A 12364-nucleotide genomic window follows, 5' to 3' on the forward strand; every position below is an offset into this window, starting at 1 on the left:
CAAAGTGCACAGTCAGTAGGATCGCGGCTCCCTACCCTGTAACATGCTACCTCCACCATGTAGGTTTCACCTTGTCTGTAACTTGAAATAGGGACAGCTCAACTACCATTCACTACTTCTTTATTCTTTGTTACGGACAGACTGAACTGTGTGAGAGAGATCAGTCATGAAGACGGATGACGCGTTGTCCTCCAAGAAGCGTTCTCCACGAGTCCATGGTCAGTACGATCACTATCGTAAGCCAATTTCGACGTGAATATGTTTCCATCATGTTTTACTCACCTGATCCGTGAACGTCCCTTGCGGTCGTGCCAGCACTGCGCCTAGTGATCGTCTCGATATCCTCGAATCAATGTTTCATGCTGCTAGCATGAACCCCGCTCACATCCATAATGCTATATGCATCAGGTCGCGAAGCTATCTCTCACTGCGCGAGATATGAGAATCGAAATGTCGATCAAAGCCAGACTATTGAAATTATCGCAGGCTTTGCTTTCACTAGAAGCATTATCTTCCCCGGCGACCACCACGTCAGATGCACCCATTATCGACTTCAGATGGGCAACTCCGCAGCCTCCATCAACTATCTCTGGGGTTCAATAAGCTACAACGCAACCAAATGAATGCTATCAAGCACTCGGAGGCAAGTCTTCGAGAAAGCAGTGTTCATGATGAACTAGGAATTATTGTGTCCAAGACTACCGCTGAGGTAGTATGTATTAGAGTGGGGGCTAACCCATTGCATCAACTGACAAAGTGAAGTAGTATGCAACATCTTGTCCGTGCACGCCAGGTGGAATTGAAAACTCGGCCTGCTTTTGTTGAGCATACATAAATTGAGACTTGCCTCAAGCCTACCTTCCAAACTCGTTCTCCAAATGCTTTGAGATAATAAGTAGGGCAAATGAATATTGCTGAATCGACTCATGAAATCAGGGACAGTAATGAATCCTTCAAAGGACATACATACATTCACTCATCACGAGATATACCTGGTTGTTGTTGCTTCCCTGGTTCTGGTACATCATCATTACTCCTGCAGCCTGAGCAGAACCGAAATTCGGGGAAAGCGTTTTGACATAATCTGCAATATCCAATGTCGTCGATTGGTTCACGAAGGTTCCCTCATACGAATTGGTTACGGCAAGAAGGTAATGGGTCTGAGTTTCGCGGATGAGAATAAAGTTCATAGATCATACACTGTTCAAGCGACCTTTCCTAATCGTCACGGTAGGTCTCTCCACGATGAAAGCGCCATATATGACAGGAACGAATACGTACGTGCCAAAGAAGCCGTTGATGTTGATGTTATAGTTTAAGGTTTGCGACGTCTGCAGCGCGCAAACAAGAGAGAGTACCCGAATTGAGCTACAACTGTAAGTTAAGGGTATTCACTCTGGAACATAACCTTTGAAAGGACTCACTTTGTTCCATCGACGACCTGACTGTACAGCATTTGGCAGTGGCATTCAGGACGCCACAGACATTCACCTCATGAACAAAATTCACCTCCGAAATTCGGTCATTATAGTTATATTGTGATAGAAAGAATGCGGAACTTGTCATGGCAGATCTGGAGAGGGGAGGCTGCGTGTTTCCTTCATGAACAACAAAATGCTGTAGCACGGAACCGGCACCCGAAACGACGAGAGTAGTGAACAAGGCTAATGATAATGAAGAGTACCTAACACAGCTCACCAGCAGACTCCCCAAATCGTTGCCTTCGTGGGATCGCCACCGAAACCACTTACCTATCCTATCAGTTGAGGTACACCACGCAAGTAAGTAGATACTTCTGCTACGTAGGCCTGGATCCACTGTAACGCATAATTTTGGTCGACTTAGAATATCAAGTTCAGCCGAGTCTGAAGCACTGTCAGACCATGATGATCACGTACGTAGTCTAGCATTGAGCACACCCCCTTCTTTGACCGCTTCTCCAGAAAGGAAGCCTAGTCGACAGCGTATACATCAAGTTGAAGACCCGAAGAAGTAGCGAAGACATACCGAATAAACCGAGGCGGTACTGGAGCACGACAGTGACGCCACGATGATCTAATTCCACGATTAGGTCTGCGCCATTGTATGCATTCGCAACTCCCAAAACACACCTGTGCCGAAATCGATTCTTCGACAGCGGAACATTGCACATGTACTTACCCTCCACCGTGAACGTGAATCCATACGACAACTGGGAGCCCTCCCGACGGTGTGGCCACCACTTCACTTCCGGGAGTGTATACACTACCAGATGCAAGTCAACCACCATTCGTACATCATCGTTCCGTGGCAGGCTTACTTCAAGAACAAACAGTCTTCCGACTGACTGACAGCCTTTTCCTCATAGAGGTGCTTTCATAGGGATTAGTCGAAGAATAGCCTCCGAGTGCTTGATAGCATTCATTTGGTTGCATTGTGGCTTGTTGAACCCCAGAGATGGTCGATGGAGGCTGCGGAGCTACCTATCTGAAGTCGCCTATGTGCTTTGTGCGTAAACCAAGACTATATACAACACACAACGCTGGACGCACCAACTGGAGCAGCCAGGTACCGTATTCCAAGAAAGCTGGTGATGTTTGTCGCTGTATCTACTGATCCCTGGTACTGAGTGAGCATAATAGAAGGTGATAATGGGTGCATCGGACGTGGTAGTTGCCGGAGGAGAGAACGCTTCTAGTGCGAGCAAAGCTTGTGACAATGCCAATAGATTAGCTTGAATCGACATTTCTAGTTTCATCTGTCAGCACAGTGAGAGACAGCTATCAACCAGGGTACGAAATACTTAGTGCGACCTGACGCATAAGGCATTATAGATGTGAGCGGGGTCCGACTTAGCCGCATGAAACATTTGATTTAAGAGGATGTCGGGAACGATCACCGGGCACAGTGCTGGCACGGCCGCAAGGGACATGATTCTTCTGTCACGTCATAGATCAGGTGAGTAAATCATGCTGAACGAATATTTACATCGATATTGGCTTACTACAGTGGTCGTGCTGACCGTAGACTCGGCGTGGAGAGCGCTCCTTGGAGGAAAACGTTCTAGGTCATCCTACAGACCTATCTTTCCCACACAGTGCGGGCTGTCCGCTATGTAGAGCTTGAAGAATGAATATTTGAATACGTAGTGAGCGGTACTACGCTGATCGCCATTTCAAGTTTCAAGTTACAGAAGAAGTGAAACCTACATGATGAAGCTGGGTGCACGTGCTAATTCCCGCTACGTAAGTAGTGGGTATTAGGCGTAATAGCTCAAATTTTACAACGCTTTCAAGTTTTGGCAGAGAAATGAGTATCCGTACGTTTTAGTGCTCTGTTCCCACAGTTTTTCTCACGGTTTGAAGTTTATGTCTTATAGTCAGTTTAATGTTCATGCCGATGCTCAGCGAGCTCTCTCAACGTTTCAATTATCTACTAAAGTTTTTCGCCGATGTATTGGCGATTGTGCGCGTTGACGGATTTCAATCGAAATCACAAGTTTCTTCCACTTTTCTGCATGACCACAATATTCCACGTTCTGTTGTGGAATCCTCTTTAGGACTTGTTCGCGTGCCTACCATCGATGGCTGGTATCTCTCGCGGCAACCATTCCAAGAGACTTATCTTCGTGATTGCGACGTAATTCTTGACTGTGATTGGTTGCAGTCCATTCGCCCTGCATTTCCACGTGACGCGTATATCACCTGAAAGAAAAAACGTAGCGGGCTCTGCCGCGTGCGGCCCTTCGCGTTATTACAATTTGACTCACCAGCAAATATTGTCACGGTACGTACAGCAAAATGTTGCCCTGGCAGTCAATCAATGCAGGAGAAAGCTCCACCCAGTTCCAAGCTATAGTCTTACGTAGCCTGTTTGAATGCATTATAATGACATTACAGCCTGGAGAGGTAGCACAGACGATCGCGGAAGGGAGGGCGTTAAGTAATGGAATAGGAAAGGTGGAGAGCTCCCCTTATATGAGTTCGCCTGGTCATTTATATATATTGGTTCACTTTGCATACATCGGATTTCTGCCAAGTTCGTGCCAGACTGGTATACAAAAACTCGGGGCTCGTTTATAGCCAGGGAGAGCGCGGAGCACTTGCAGCCAAAATTCTCGTTCTTCAACTTCTTGTGTAAGTCTGTGTAAGTTCAACTGTTTGTCTTACATGATATAATGTTGTCAACACACCCTTGTGATAATGTCTGTGCTTTAATTGAGTGTTCTCTACAGTAAGTGACAAAGGCTGAATTAAGTGCGGACAGAACGGAAAATGTTCCCGTAGTAGTACATCTCGATTCTTCCTAGTTCTCCACGATTTCAAATCCTGCGAAATGACCGCCAACAAATGAAAAGAGCCTATGTCATATGGGTAAGTGGATACAGATATCGATTCTGAGTCTACAATACCAAAACAGCACACGTCAGTTACAGTGATGATAAGGTCGTAAATTGTCCAAGGAAGGTGTAGATATCATGAATCTCGGTGCATGGTAGTGCCGATAACCTCCAGACTGATACCAGCACTTTTCTCAGGCAACGGTATCGAGTGCTCCATCTCCAGTATCGAGCCACTCTCCTCCTCCCCTTTTTCTATTGACATGTGGGATTGACCCAAGTCGGTCGTGCCCAATTTGTCCATCGGCATCGCCTCTAATTCGAACTGGGTCGAATGTAGGTGCTGCGCCATACGCTCATCCATTTCCCGCCGCACCTGCTTTGCGCGCACGAAAATCATGGTGGCACCCACAACCACCACGAACACGCCGTGCAGCACGAACGCCGCGTGCATGTTGTACGGTGGGGAAGCGGTCGACGATGCGCGTAGGGCGCCTTCCGCTATACACAAAGGACGTCAGACAAAGCAACTCCGAGTCGTTGCTGGAGGAGGACATACCGAGGATGAATATGATGCCGAACGCGTTACCTCTGAGGACGCAGAGTGAACGTGAAGAAATGGGATGAGGAAACAAGACTTACGAACACCACAAAATGGCGGCACTGCTGTCTGCATTTCGTGTGATTTCCACTCCGAGTTCAAGGCCGACTGGGAGCAATATTATGGAGCAAATACCGATGATGACCATGATCGCAAAGATTGTGCCGGTGTTGTTTGGTTTTACTGAATGGGGATTAGTTCACATACAAGTATACCGAGGACGGGATAGAATGAGATCGGCATGATTGTCAGAAGATGATCGACCACGAACTACAAATGATCTGCCACGTCATCGATTCACTGTAAAGAACAAGACAATTTCTCCCACTCGGAAGCAACTCACAAGAGTTGCGAAAAAAGAAGACATTGTCTATCAAATAAATCCACACTCACCAACCCAGATCAAACTTAACCACGCCCCTGCGGCAATCGGGACAAGTATCTTTAGTGTTATGCCCAGATGATGGGTCAACACCCGATCGAACAGAGGCGCGATGATCACACTGGCAAGGATCCCGCTAAACAGGAGGGTCGCACCAAAGAGGCCTGAAATGGTGTCGCTGTACCCCTCAGGTTCCTGTGAATGCGGTGTTTAGCGGTGATATTTGGTGCTAATAAGAAAGACTCACGAAATACTGCGCAGAGAGGACGCTAAGTGCGTTTGCCCTGTGCGGTTTTCGTATGTATGTTCGTACAGTCAGGAGGAAATACTCACGCGCCAACAAGGACACCAAAAATCAGTGCATTGATGGTGAAGTCCATCCGTTCGCGAGGAGCCATGTAAGCAGGGTCTGAGGGGCGAACTTTCCCCACCATCGCAAGCAGGAGGGAGTTGAGTGATTGCGGGGCCTTGGAGCCTGCGTATGCTGTTCAGAGAAATTAGTGACTTACACGTACAAGGTTTTCGATTTGAGGCACGCCAGACGTACTTGGTGGGCTTGGTGGTTCACTCTCGATAAGAAAGAGGGCAGGTGCGACTGCGGTAGACATGATCGCTAAAACCAGGACCTGTTCCAGTAGACCATTCATAGGGCACGAAAATAGAAAATTTCAGGGGACTCACAGATTGCCTTGGAGTACCGACTAGGGGACTAAGTAACTGGCCAAGAGCGCTGCCGACAGGATTGGCTGGCGGATCCAAACTGAAGACAATGGTTGAAAAGAAATGGCGACAGGGGACTCACCGATGGCGACAATCATTGTGGCTGTCGTTCGGCCTTTAAGGTCAAACCACATCTCGGAATACTTGGGGCCGAGGACTTGGAAGACAGGTTGAGATATTGCTGAGAAGAACTGCATGCGATGAAGACACAAGGTAGACGGGTGCAAGAAGCAGTTGAGTGACATGGAAATACATGAGAAAAGGGTATGCACCTGTCCGAGGAAGAGTAGTGCATAAGCGCTCTCAGAGGACAAGGACGTGATGGTGCCAGCATAGCGCACCCAGCCTGATATGAGGAGCATCCCCACACCCACATCAGCCTTTGGGGAAAATCTATATTAGTTGAAGCAGCACAGATGGAAGGGACCCACACATCGGCGAATACCGAAGCGCGTACAAAAAAGGGGAACGAGGAGGGAGACGGGAATGTAGACACAACATATAATGTTGCCGAGCCAGTTCACCTGGTCAAGGGAAATGTCAAAGTCCTCAGAAGCTATTCAAGTTGAATATCATCAAATATTGTGCACCCAGGACGGACACGCACTATCGTTTGATATGGGCCCAAACCATGACCAGGGCATACCGGTCACGAGGCCAAGTAAAATCTAGGCACGCTTAGTATCGCAAGGTATTAGAGCATGAAGTCTGGTGGACTCACAAAACCAAAAAGGCCAGTGAAACGGCGCCTGTATAGACGGTAAAGGGGGACTCCTTGTTCCACGTGGTCCCCCTGCTTGACTTCTTCGACATGACTGATGCTGATGTGACGAGTTAATTTTCTGGTATCTGCCACGACTATGGTACTGGGGTACAATTTAGACTGCACGGTTGAAATGGACACCCGACCGGGAGGTGGAGTGGAAAAAGGTGCATGGTCCTGAGTGCCGTGCCAGTGGGATTGAGTAGTCATAGTAGTGAAATACTAAGGACTACAAGGAGAGCACGCTGTATATGATGTACGGACCTGGTAGGATGACAATAGATAAGAGAAGCATGACCTGAGCTAAGTATTGAGTCTGAGTAGTGAAGCACACACTGATGGCTGCGGCGGTTGCGCTGGCATGACACTGATCAATGACATGGCAGTGATGGCACAGCTAGTACTATTTCCAGCTTCTAAACTCGGCAAGTGCCGCCTGTGTTGGCAGATCCCAATCGATTTCACCATTAAATCGGAACGGCGCTTGGCCGCGCTAGTCCCCGACTCCTGTTTGAATCAAACTGTCCTACATGTTAGACTAAAGATGCTGTGATATTGACTGGCATCTTACCGCTGGTGTGTACGATTCGGACGTAAGTATGTACTCGTGAGTGTATTTTGTAACACTAATGAAGTGGGAGTCGGGGATTTCAACTAGAAGATACTGTAATTAGAGTGTCATAATGAGTTATCGATATCGAAGTAGGAGGGTCGCAGTGGACAAAACACGAGTGTTGATCTGCGCAAAACCTGTAGAAAGATTCCAGTTGTGTGCATTCCAACGTAAAAGTGAAAAGCAAAGACAACAGAACATCCCACAAATTCACCAGGACTTTCGGGTTCGCGTACAAGAGCATCCGCATCCGCATACAGATATACAGGTCGTTATCGTCGAGGCCAAGCTGGATATCCCATACTGGCGACGGCTCTCGCGGAGGTGGCCGGGATTCGGGAAGACCCAGTGGGCGGAGAACTTTCAAGGGCGAGTTCTACGTCCCATGCTGGGCTCTGACCGCGCTGGGGAGCTCTGCGTGTGTAGTTGAATAACGCTTTCGAACTTTCTTTCAAGCTCCGACGTCAGCTCCAGAACGTCTGGTTTCGAGACAAGAACTTTGCGGGAAGAAGACCCGGGCGGCAGAACCTGGCAGAACTCCAGGCTTGGCAGCGCAATGCGTTAGAACCAACTCAGTGTCGAATCCCTGAAGTTTGAAGACAACTGCTACAATAGGACTTCCCACCTTATTACGGTCCACATATCTGAGCCATTTCTCTAGAGCAATCCTAGTACTACGTGGCGCCAGCCATGAAACGATGCAGATTTGAAAAGGTTTGCTTGTCTTGTACCTTATATGGGTGGAAGATGGCATTCTTTCGTCCGGGTCCAAGCCACCCACAGCGCAATTAAATCATCATGCCCGAACAGCTGACTCTATACCTTCTCAAGGTGAGGAATGATGGGGAGTAAAGAGGAAGACTTGTCTGACCCATGACTCCGCAGCTCTCACCTTTGAGCCAGAAGGTGACATTACTACTGACACCATTTCACGAGTCTTTGACGCGCATTGATAGATCGAACTGGCTCTTGTCGAAGCCAATGCACCCTACAAGGCATACCAGGTCGATATCTTTAACAAACCAGAGTGGTTCGCAAGCAAAGTAAACCCTATCGGCAGGGTATGTGTATAATGACGTTCTGGGTCTATCGCAGACAAATGCGTATCACATAGGTGCCTGTTGTGACGTACGGGGGACCCGATGTCGACCCCGAGGATCCTTCGCCCCTGTCCGCTAAAATTTCAGAATCGAATATCATACTCGAGTTCGTAGCGTATCCAGACTCTGGCCTCCTGCCGAAGGATCCTGTTCTGCGCGCCAATGTCCATTTCTTCATCAATGCGACTACTAAACACATTGAAGATCCGTTTTACGCCTTCCTCCGAGGACTGGAATCGTATGAAAATGGAAGTGTCCTGAAGGGCATTGAATTTATTCAAGGACTTTTCAAGGAAGGCAGATATTTCGCGGTTGGAGATCATTACACCATTGCAGATGCGTGCATCACTCCGCACCTCGCAAGGCTCAAGATCGTCACCGAAACTGACATAGGTAGAGTACTCGCACTCGTGCCTTTTCCCGAGAGGTTGAAACTGGTTAACGGAAACAGGGGATTTCCCTGTCGGTGCGGGATATATGCTAGGCGAGGAGTTAAAGGGACCCAAATTCTCCACATTCATGAAATACGTTAAGCGAATGCTGGAGCATCGGAGCTTCAAGCAAATCCACGATGAGGCGTGTATACGTCTATGCTAAAGACTAATGACTTGCTTATACACGTTTAGGAGTCCGTGATCGCATTCTTCAAGAAGATTTTCATTAAGCGCGTACAGTGAACATTTACACGATAATAGATAGTTAAGTAGATAAACCGTTTCTCGTGCTACTGGCAATCGTACAGCATGCGAGTTCTTCCATCAAAGTCAGCTATAATTCTCGTTCGGTGCCCCTTACATTCAATTTTTTTTGTCTTCGTATGATGTTCAAGTCAAACCCTCATTCTCCTTATGAAAATGTTTGTGACCTTAATCGAACGCTCTCTGCGGTAAGTGAGAAAAGGCTGAATTGAGTGCGAAGAGAACGGAACGTATCTCGGACACGTTCCTAATGGCCTAGTAGTATATCTTGATTCTTCTCGAATTCAAGTCCTGCGAAGTGACCCCCAATGAACGATAATAGGCAAGTGAATACACACAATTAAGTTTACAATTAAGTTTACAATAAGTACCCAGAACAGCACAGGTCAGTAACGCTAGTAATTATGTAGGTGATGGGGTCGTAAATAAGAGGGTGCAGATATTAACTTGGATGCACAGTAGTGCCAATCACCTACACCCTAGCATCAGCACTTTTCTCAGGCAACAGTATCGAGTTCTGCAATATCGAGGCGCTCTTCTCCTGACCAGAGTCAGTCATGCCCATTATATCCATCGGCGCCTCCTCTAATTCAAGGTGCTGTGCCATGCGCTCGTCCATCTCCCGCCGCATCTGTTTGGCGCGCACTAAAAATATCGCTGCGCCTACAACCATCACGAATACACCTTGCAGAATGAATGCTGCCTTCATATTGTACGGCGGGGAAGCGGTCGACGATGCGCGCAGGGCGCCTTCAGCTACACATCAAGAGCGTCAGACAATGTAACTCGTCGTTGGATAAGGACATACCGAGGATGAATACGATGCCGAATGCGTTGCCTCTGAGGACGCCAAGTGAACATGAAAAAATGGAACAAAATAAACAAGACCTACACACACCACAAAATGGCGGAACTGCCGTCTGCATTTCGTGTAAGCTCGACTGCGAGCTCAAGGCCGACTGGGAGCATTATTAAGGAGCAAACACCGATGATGGCCATGATTGCGAATATTCCGCCGGTGTTGTTCGGTTTTACTGAGGAGGGATCAGCTCGTGGATATAGAAGACGGAATAGACGGAGATCGGTGTGATCGTTAGAGACGATCGACCACGAATTACAAATAATCTGCCACGTCATCGATTCGTTAAGTCAAGATCTCCGACCCTGAAGCAATGCACAAGGCCTCGCCAAAAGAAGGCGTTGTCTATCAAGTGAATCCGCACTCACCCGCCCAGATCAAACTTAACCACGACCCTGAGACAATCGGGACGAGTATCTTTTGCGTTATGCCCAGATAATGGGTCAACACCCGATCGAACAGAGGCGCGGTAACCACACTGGCAAGGATCCCGCTAAGTAGGAGGGTTGAGCCAAAGATGCCTGAAATGGAGTCGCTGTACCCCTGAGGATTCTGTGAGGGTTTTAGCAGTGATATTTGGTCCTGAAACAAACGACTAACGAAGTACTCCGCAGAGAGGACGGTAAGTGCATTTGTCCTGTGCGATTTTCATATGTGCGTTCGTACAGTGAGAACAAAACACTCACGCGCCGGTAAGTACACCAAAAATCAGCGTAATGATGGTGAAGTCCAGCCGTTCGCGAGGAGCCATGTAAGCAGGGTCTGAGGGGTGAACTTTCCCTACCATCGCAAGTAAGAGGGAGTAGAGTGGTTGCGGGGCCTTGGAGGCTGCATATGCTGTTGAGAAAAGTTGGTAACATGTACAAGGTTTTCGATTTGAGGCACGTTAGACGTACTTGGTGGGCTTGGTGGTTCACTCCTGATAAGAAAGAGAGCAGGTGCAACTGCGGTACATATGATTGCTAGGATCAGGATCTGTCCCAGTACATGGTCAGCCATTTATAGAGCACGATAATCATAAAAGTTGAAGGGACTCACAGATTGCCTTGTAGTACCGACCAGGGGACTAAGAACTTGGCCAATAGCGCCGCCGATAGGATTGGCTGGGTCCAAATTGAAGACGATGGTTGAAAAAATGATGCAAGGAGACTCACAGATGGCGATAAGCATTGTGGCTGTCGTTCGCCCTCCGAGGCCAAACCACATCTCGGAATACTTCGGGCCGAGGACTTGGAAGACAGGTTGAGATATTGCCGACAAGCACTACATGTGTTGAAGAGACGAGGTAGACGGGAGCAAGAAGCGATTAAGTGACATGGAAATACATGAGGAAGGGGTGCGCACCTGTCCGAGGATGAGTAGCGCATAAGCGCTCTCAGAGGACAAGGACGTGATGGTGCCCGCATAACGCACCCAGCCTGATATGAGGAGCGTCGCCACACTTACTTCAGCCTTTGGGAAGATTTCATATTAGTTGAAGCAGGACAGGTGGAAGGGACTCACACATCGGCGAATACCGAAACGCATACAAAGAAGGGGAACGAGGAGGGAGACAGGAATATAAACACAAGATGTAATGTTGCCGAGCCAATTCACCTGGTCAAGGGAAATGTCAAAGTCCTCAGAAGCTATTCAAGTTGAATACTATCAAGTAAAAATATTGTGCACTGAGGATGGATACGCACTAGTATTTGATATGGGCCCAAACCATCCCCCTGGCATACCGGTCACGAGGCCAAGTAAAATCTAGGCACGCTTAGCATCGTATTAGAACACGAAGTCTGGTGGACTCACAAAACCAAAAAGGCCGGCGAAGCGGCGCCTGTATAGACGGTAAGTAGGGACTTGTTCCACGTTGTCCCCTTGCTTGAACTCTTCTACATGACCGATGCTCCCGTGGTGAGCTAATCGTTTGGTATCTGCGACGATGGTATCGGGATCTAATCCAGACTGCATGCTTGAGATGGACACTGCGCCGGGAGGTCGTGGAGCGGAAAGAGGTGCAGGATCCCGAGGGGCAATGAGACTGCCCTGCCGGTGGGATTGAGTGGTCATAGTAGTGAGATGCTAAGGAAGAGCACACGTATGGGGCCTGGGTCTGGTAGGCCGTAGAATGTCCATCGATAAGAGAAACATGACATTAAGTACTAAGTACAAACTGACCGTAACACCGCCGCATCAACACAGATGACCAACTTCTAAATCTGTCCGCATAAATTCCGGGAATGCGGTTCGAGGAATGCATATCCCGAGAGGTGTTCTAAAAACACATGCACTCTGAGATCTGAAGGACCAATTGCGTCGCAACAA

At 48.1% G+C, this 12364-nt stretch overlaps 4 protein-coding genes across 4 annotated transcripts; 1 reads left to right on the plus strand and 3 right to left on the minus strand.

Moving 5' to 3' along the window:
- Positions 1-731: 731 nt before the first annotated feature.
- On the minus strand, positions 732-2911 carry EDB91DRAFT_1251879 (Alpha/Beta hydrolase protein; the record flags this gene model as incomplete). The annotated part of the gene is made up of 12 exons (XM_041323432.1): positions 732-812; positions 859-914; positions 971-1160; positions 1200-1368; positions 1425-1441; positions 1510-1664; positions 1899-1952; positions 2008-2111; positions 2161-2244; positions 2300-2352; positions 2552-2737; positions 2798-2911. 12 exons carry the CDS (start codon positions 2909-2911, stop codon positions 732-734), a joined length of 1263 nt encoding a protein of 420 aa, XP_041173849.1.
- Positions 2912-4176: 1265 nt separating this feature from the next.
- Positions 4177-7205, minus strand: EDB91DRAFT_679853 (major facilitator superfamily domain-containing protein). The gene is made up of 13 exons (XM_041328078.1): positions 6743-7205; positions 6629-6689; positions 6453-6577; positions 6294-6401; positions 6104-6212; positions 5983-6047; positions 5849-5927; positions 5635-5785; positions 5549-5585; positions 5313-5496; positions 4961-5102; positions 4878-4909; positions 4177-4819 (listed from the first exon to the last, which is right to left on the minus strand). Exons 1-13 carry the CDS (start codon positions 6992-6994, stop codon positions 4455-4457), a joined length of 1710 nt encoding a protein of 569 aa, XP_041173850.1. The 5' UTR covers positions 6995-7205; the 3' UTR covers positions 4177-4454.
- A 916-nt stretch (positions 7206-8121) lies between these two features.
- Positions 8122-9266, plus strand: EDB91DRAFT_1349157 (uncharacterized protein). The gene is made up of 6 exons (XM_041326003.1): positions 8122-8228; positions 8283-8303; positions 8354-8458; positions 8512-8890; positions 8949-9073; positions 9124-9266. Exons 1-6 carry the CDS (start codon positions 8196-8198, stop codon positions 9172-9174), a joined length of 714 nt encoding a protein of 237 aa, XP_041173851.1. The 5' UTR covers positions 8122-8195; the 3' UTR covers positions 9175-9266.
- Positions 9267-9498: 232 nt separating this feature from the next.
- On the minus strand, positions 9499-12212 carry EDB91DRAFT_1152437 (MFS general substrate transporter). Its single transcript, XM_041319479.1, has 14 exons — positions 12138-12212; positions 11849-12080; positions 11740-11800; positions 11558-11682; positions 11399-11506; positions 11209-11317; positions 11093-11157; positions 10951-11029; positions 10741-10891; positions 10655-10691; positions 10423-10606; positions 10088-10229; positions 10004-10035; positions 9499-9951 (listed from the first exon to the last, which is right to left on the minus strand). Exons 1-14 carry the CDS (start codon positions 12188-12190, stop codon positions 9668-9670), a joined length of 1662 nt encoding a protein of 553 aa, XP_041173852.1. The 5' UTR covers positions 12191-12212; the 3' UTR covers positions 9499-9667.
- Positions 12213-12364: the final 152 nt, after the last annotated feature.

This window comes from Suillus paluster, assembly GCF_016628075.1.
Source record: "Suillus paluster strain FC165 chromosome Unknown EDB91scaffold_59, whole genome shotgun sequence".
NCBI lineage: Eukaryota > Fungi > Basidiomycota > Agaricomycetes > Boletales > Suillaceae > Suillus > Suillus paluster.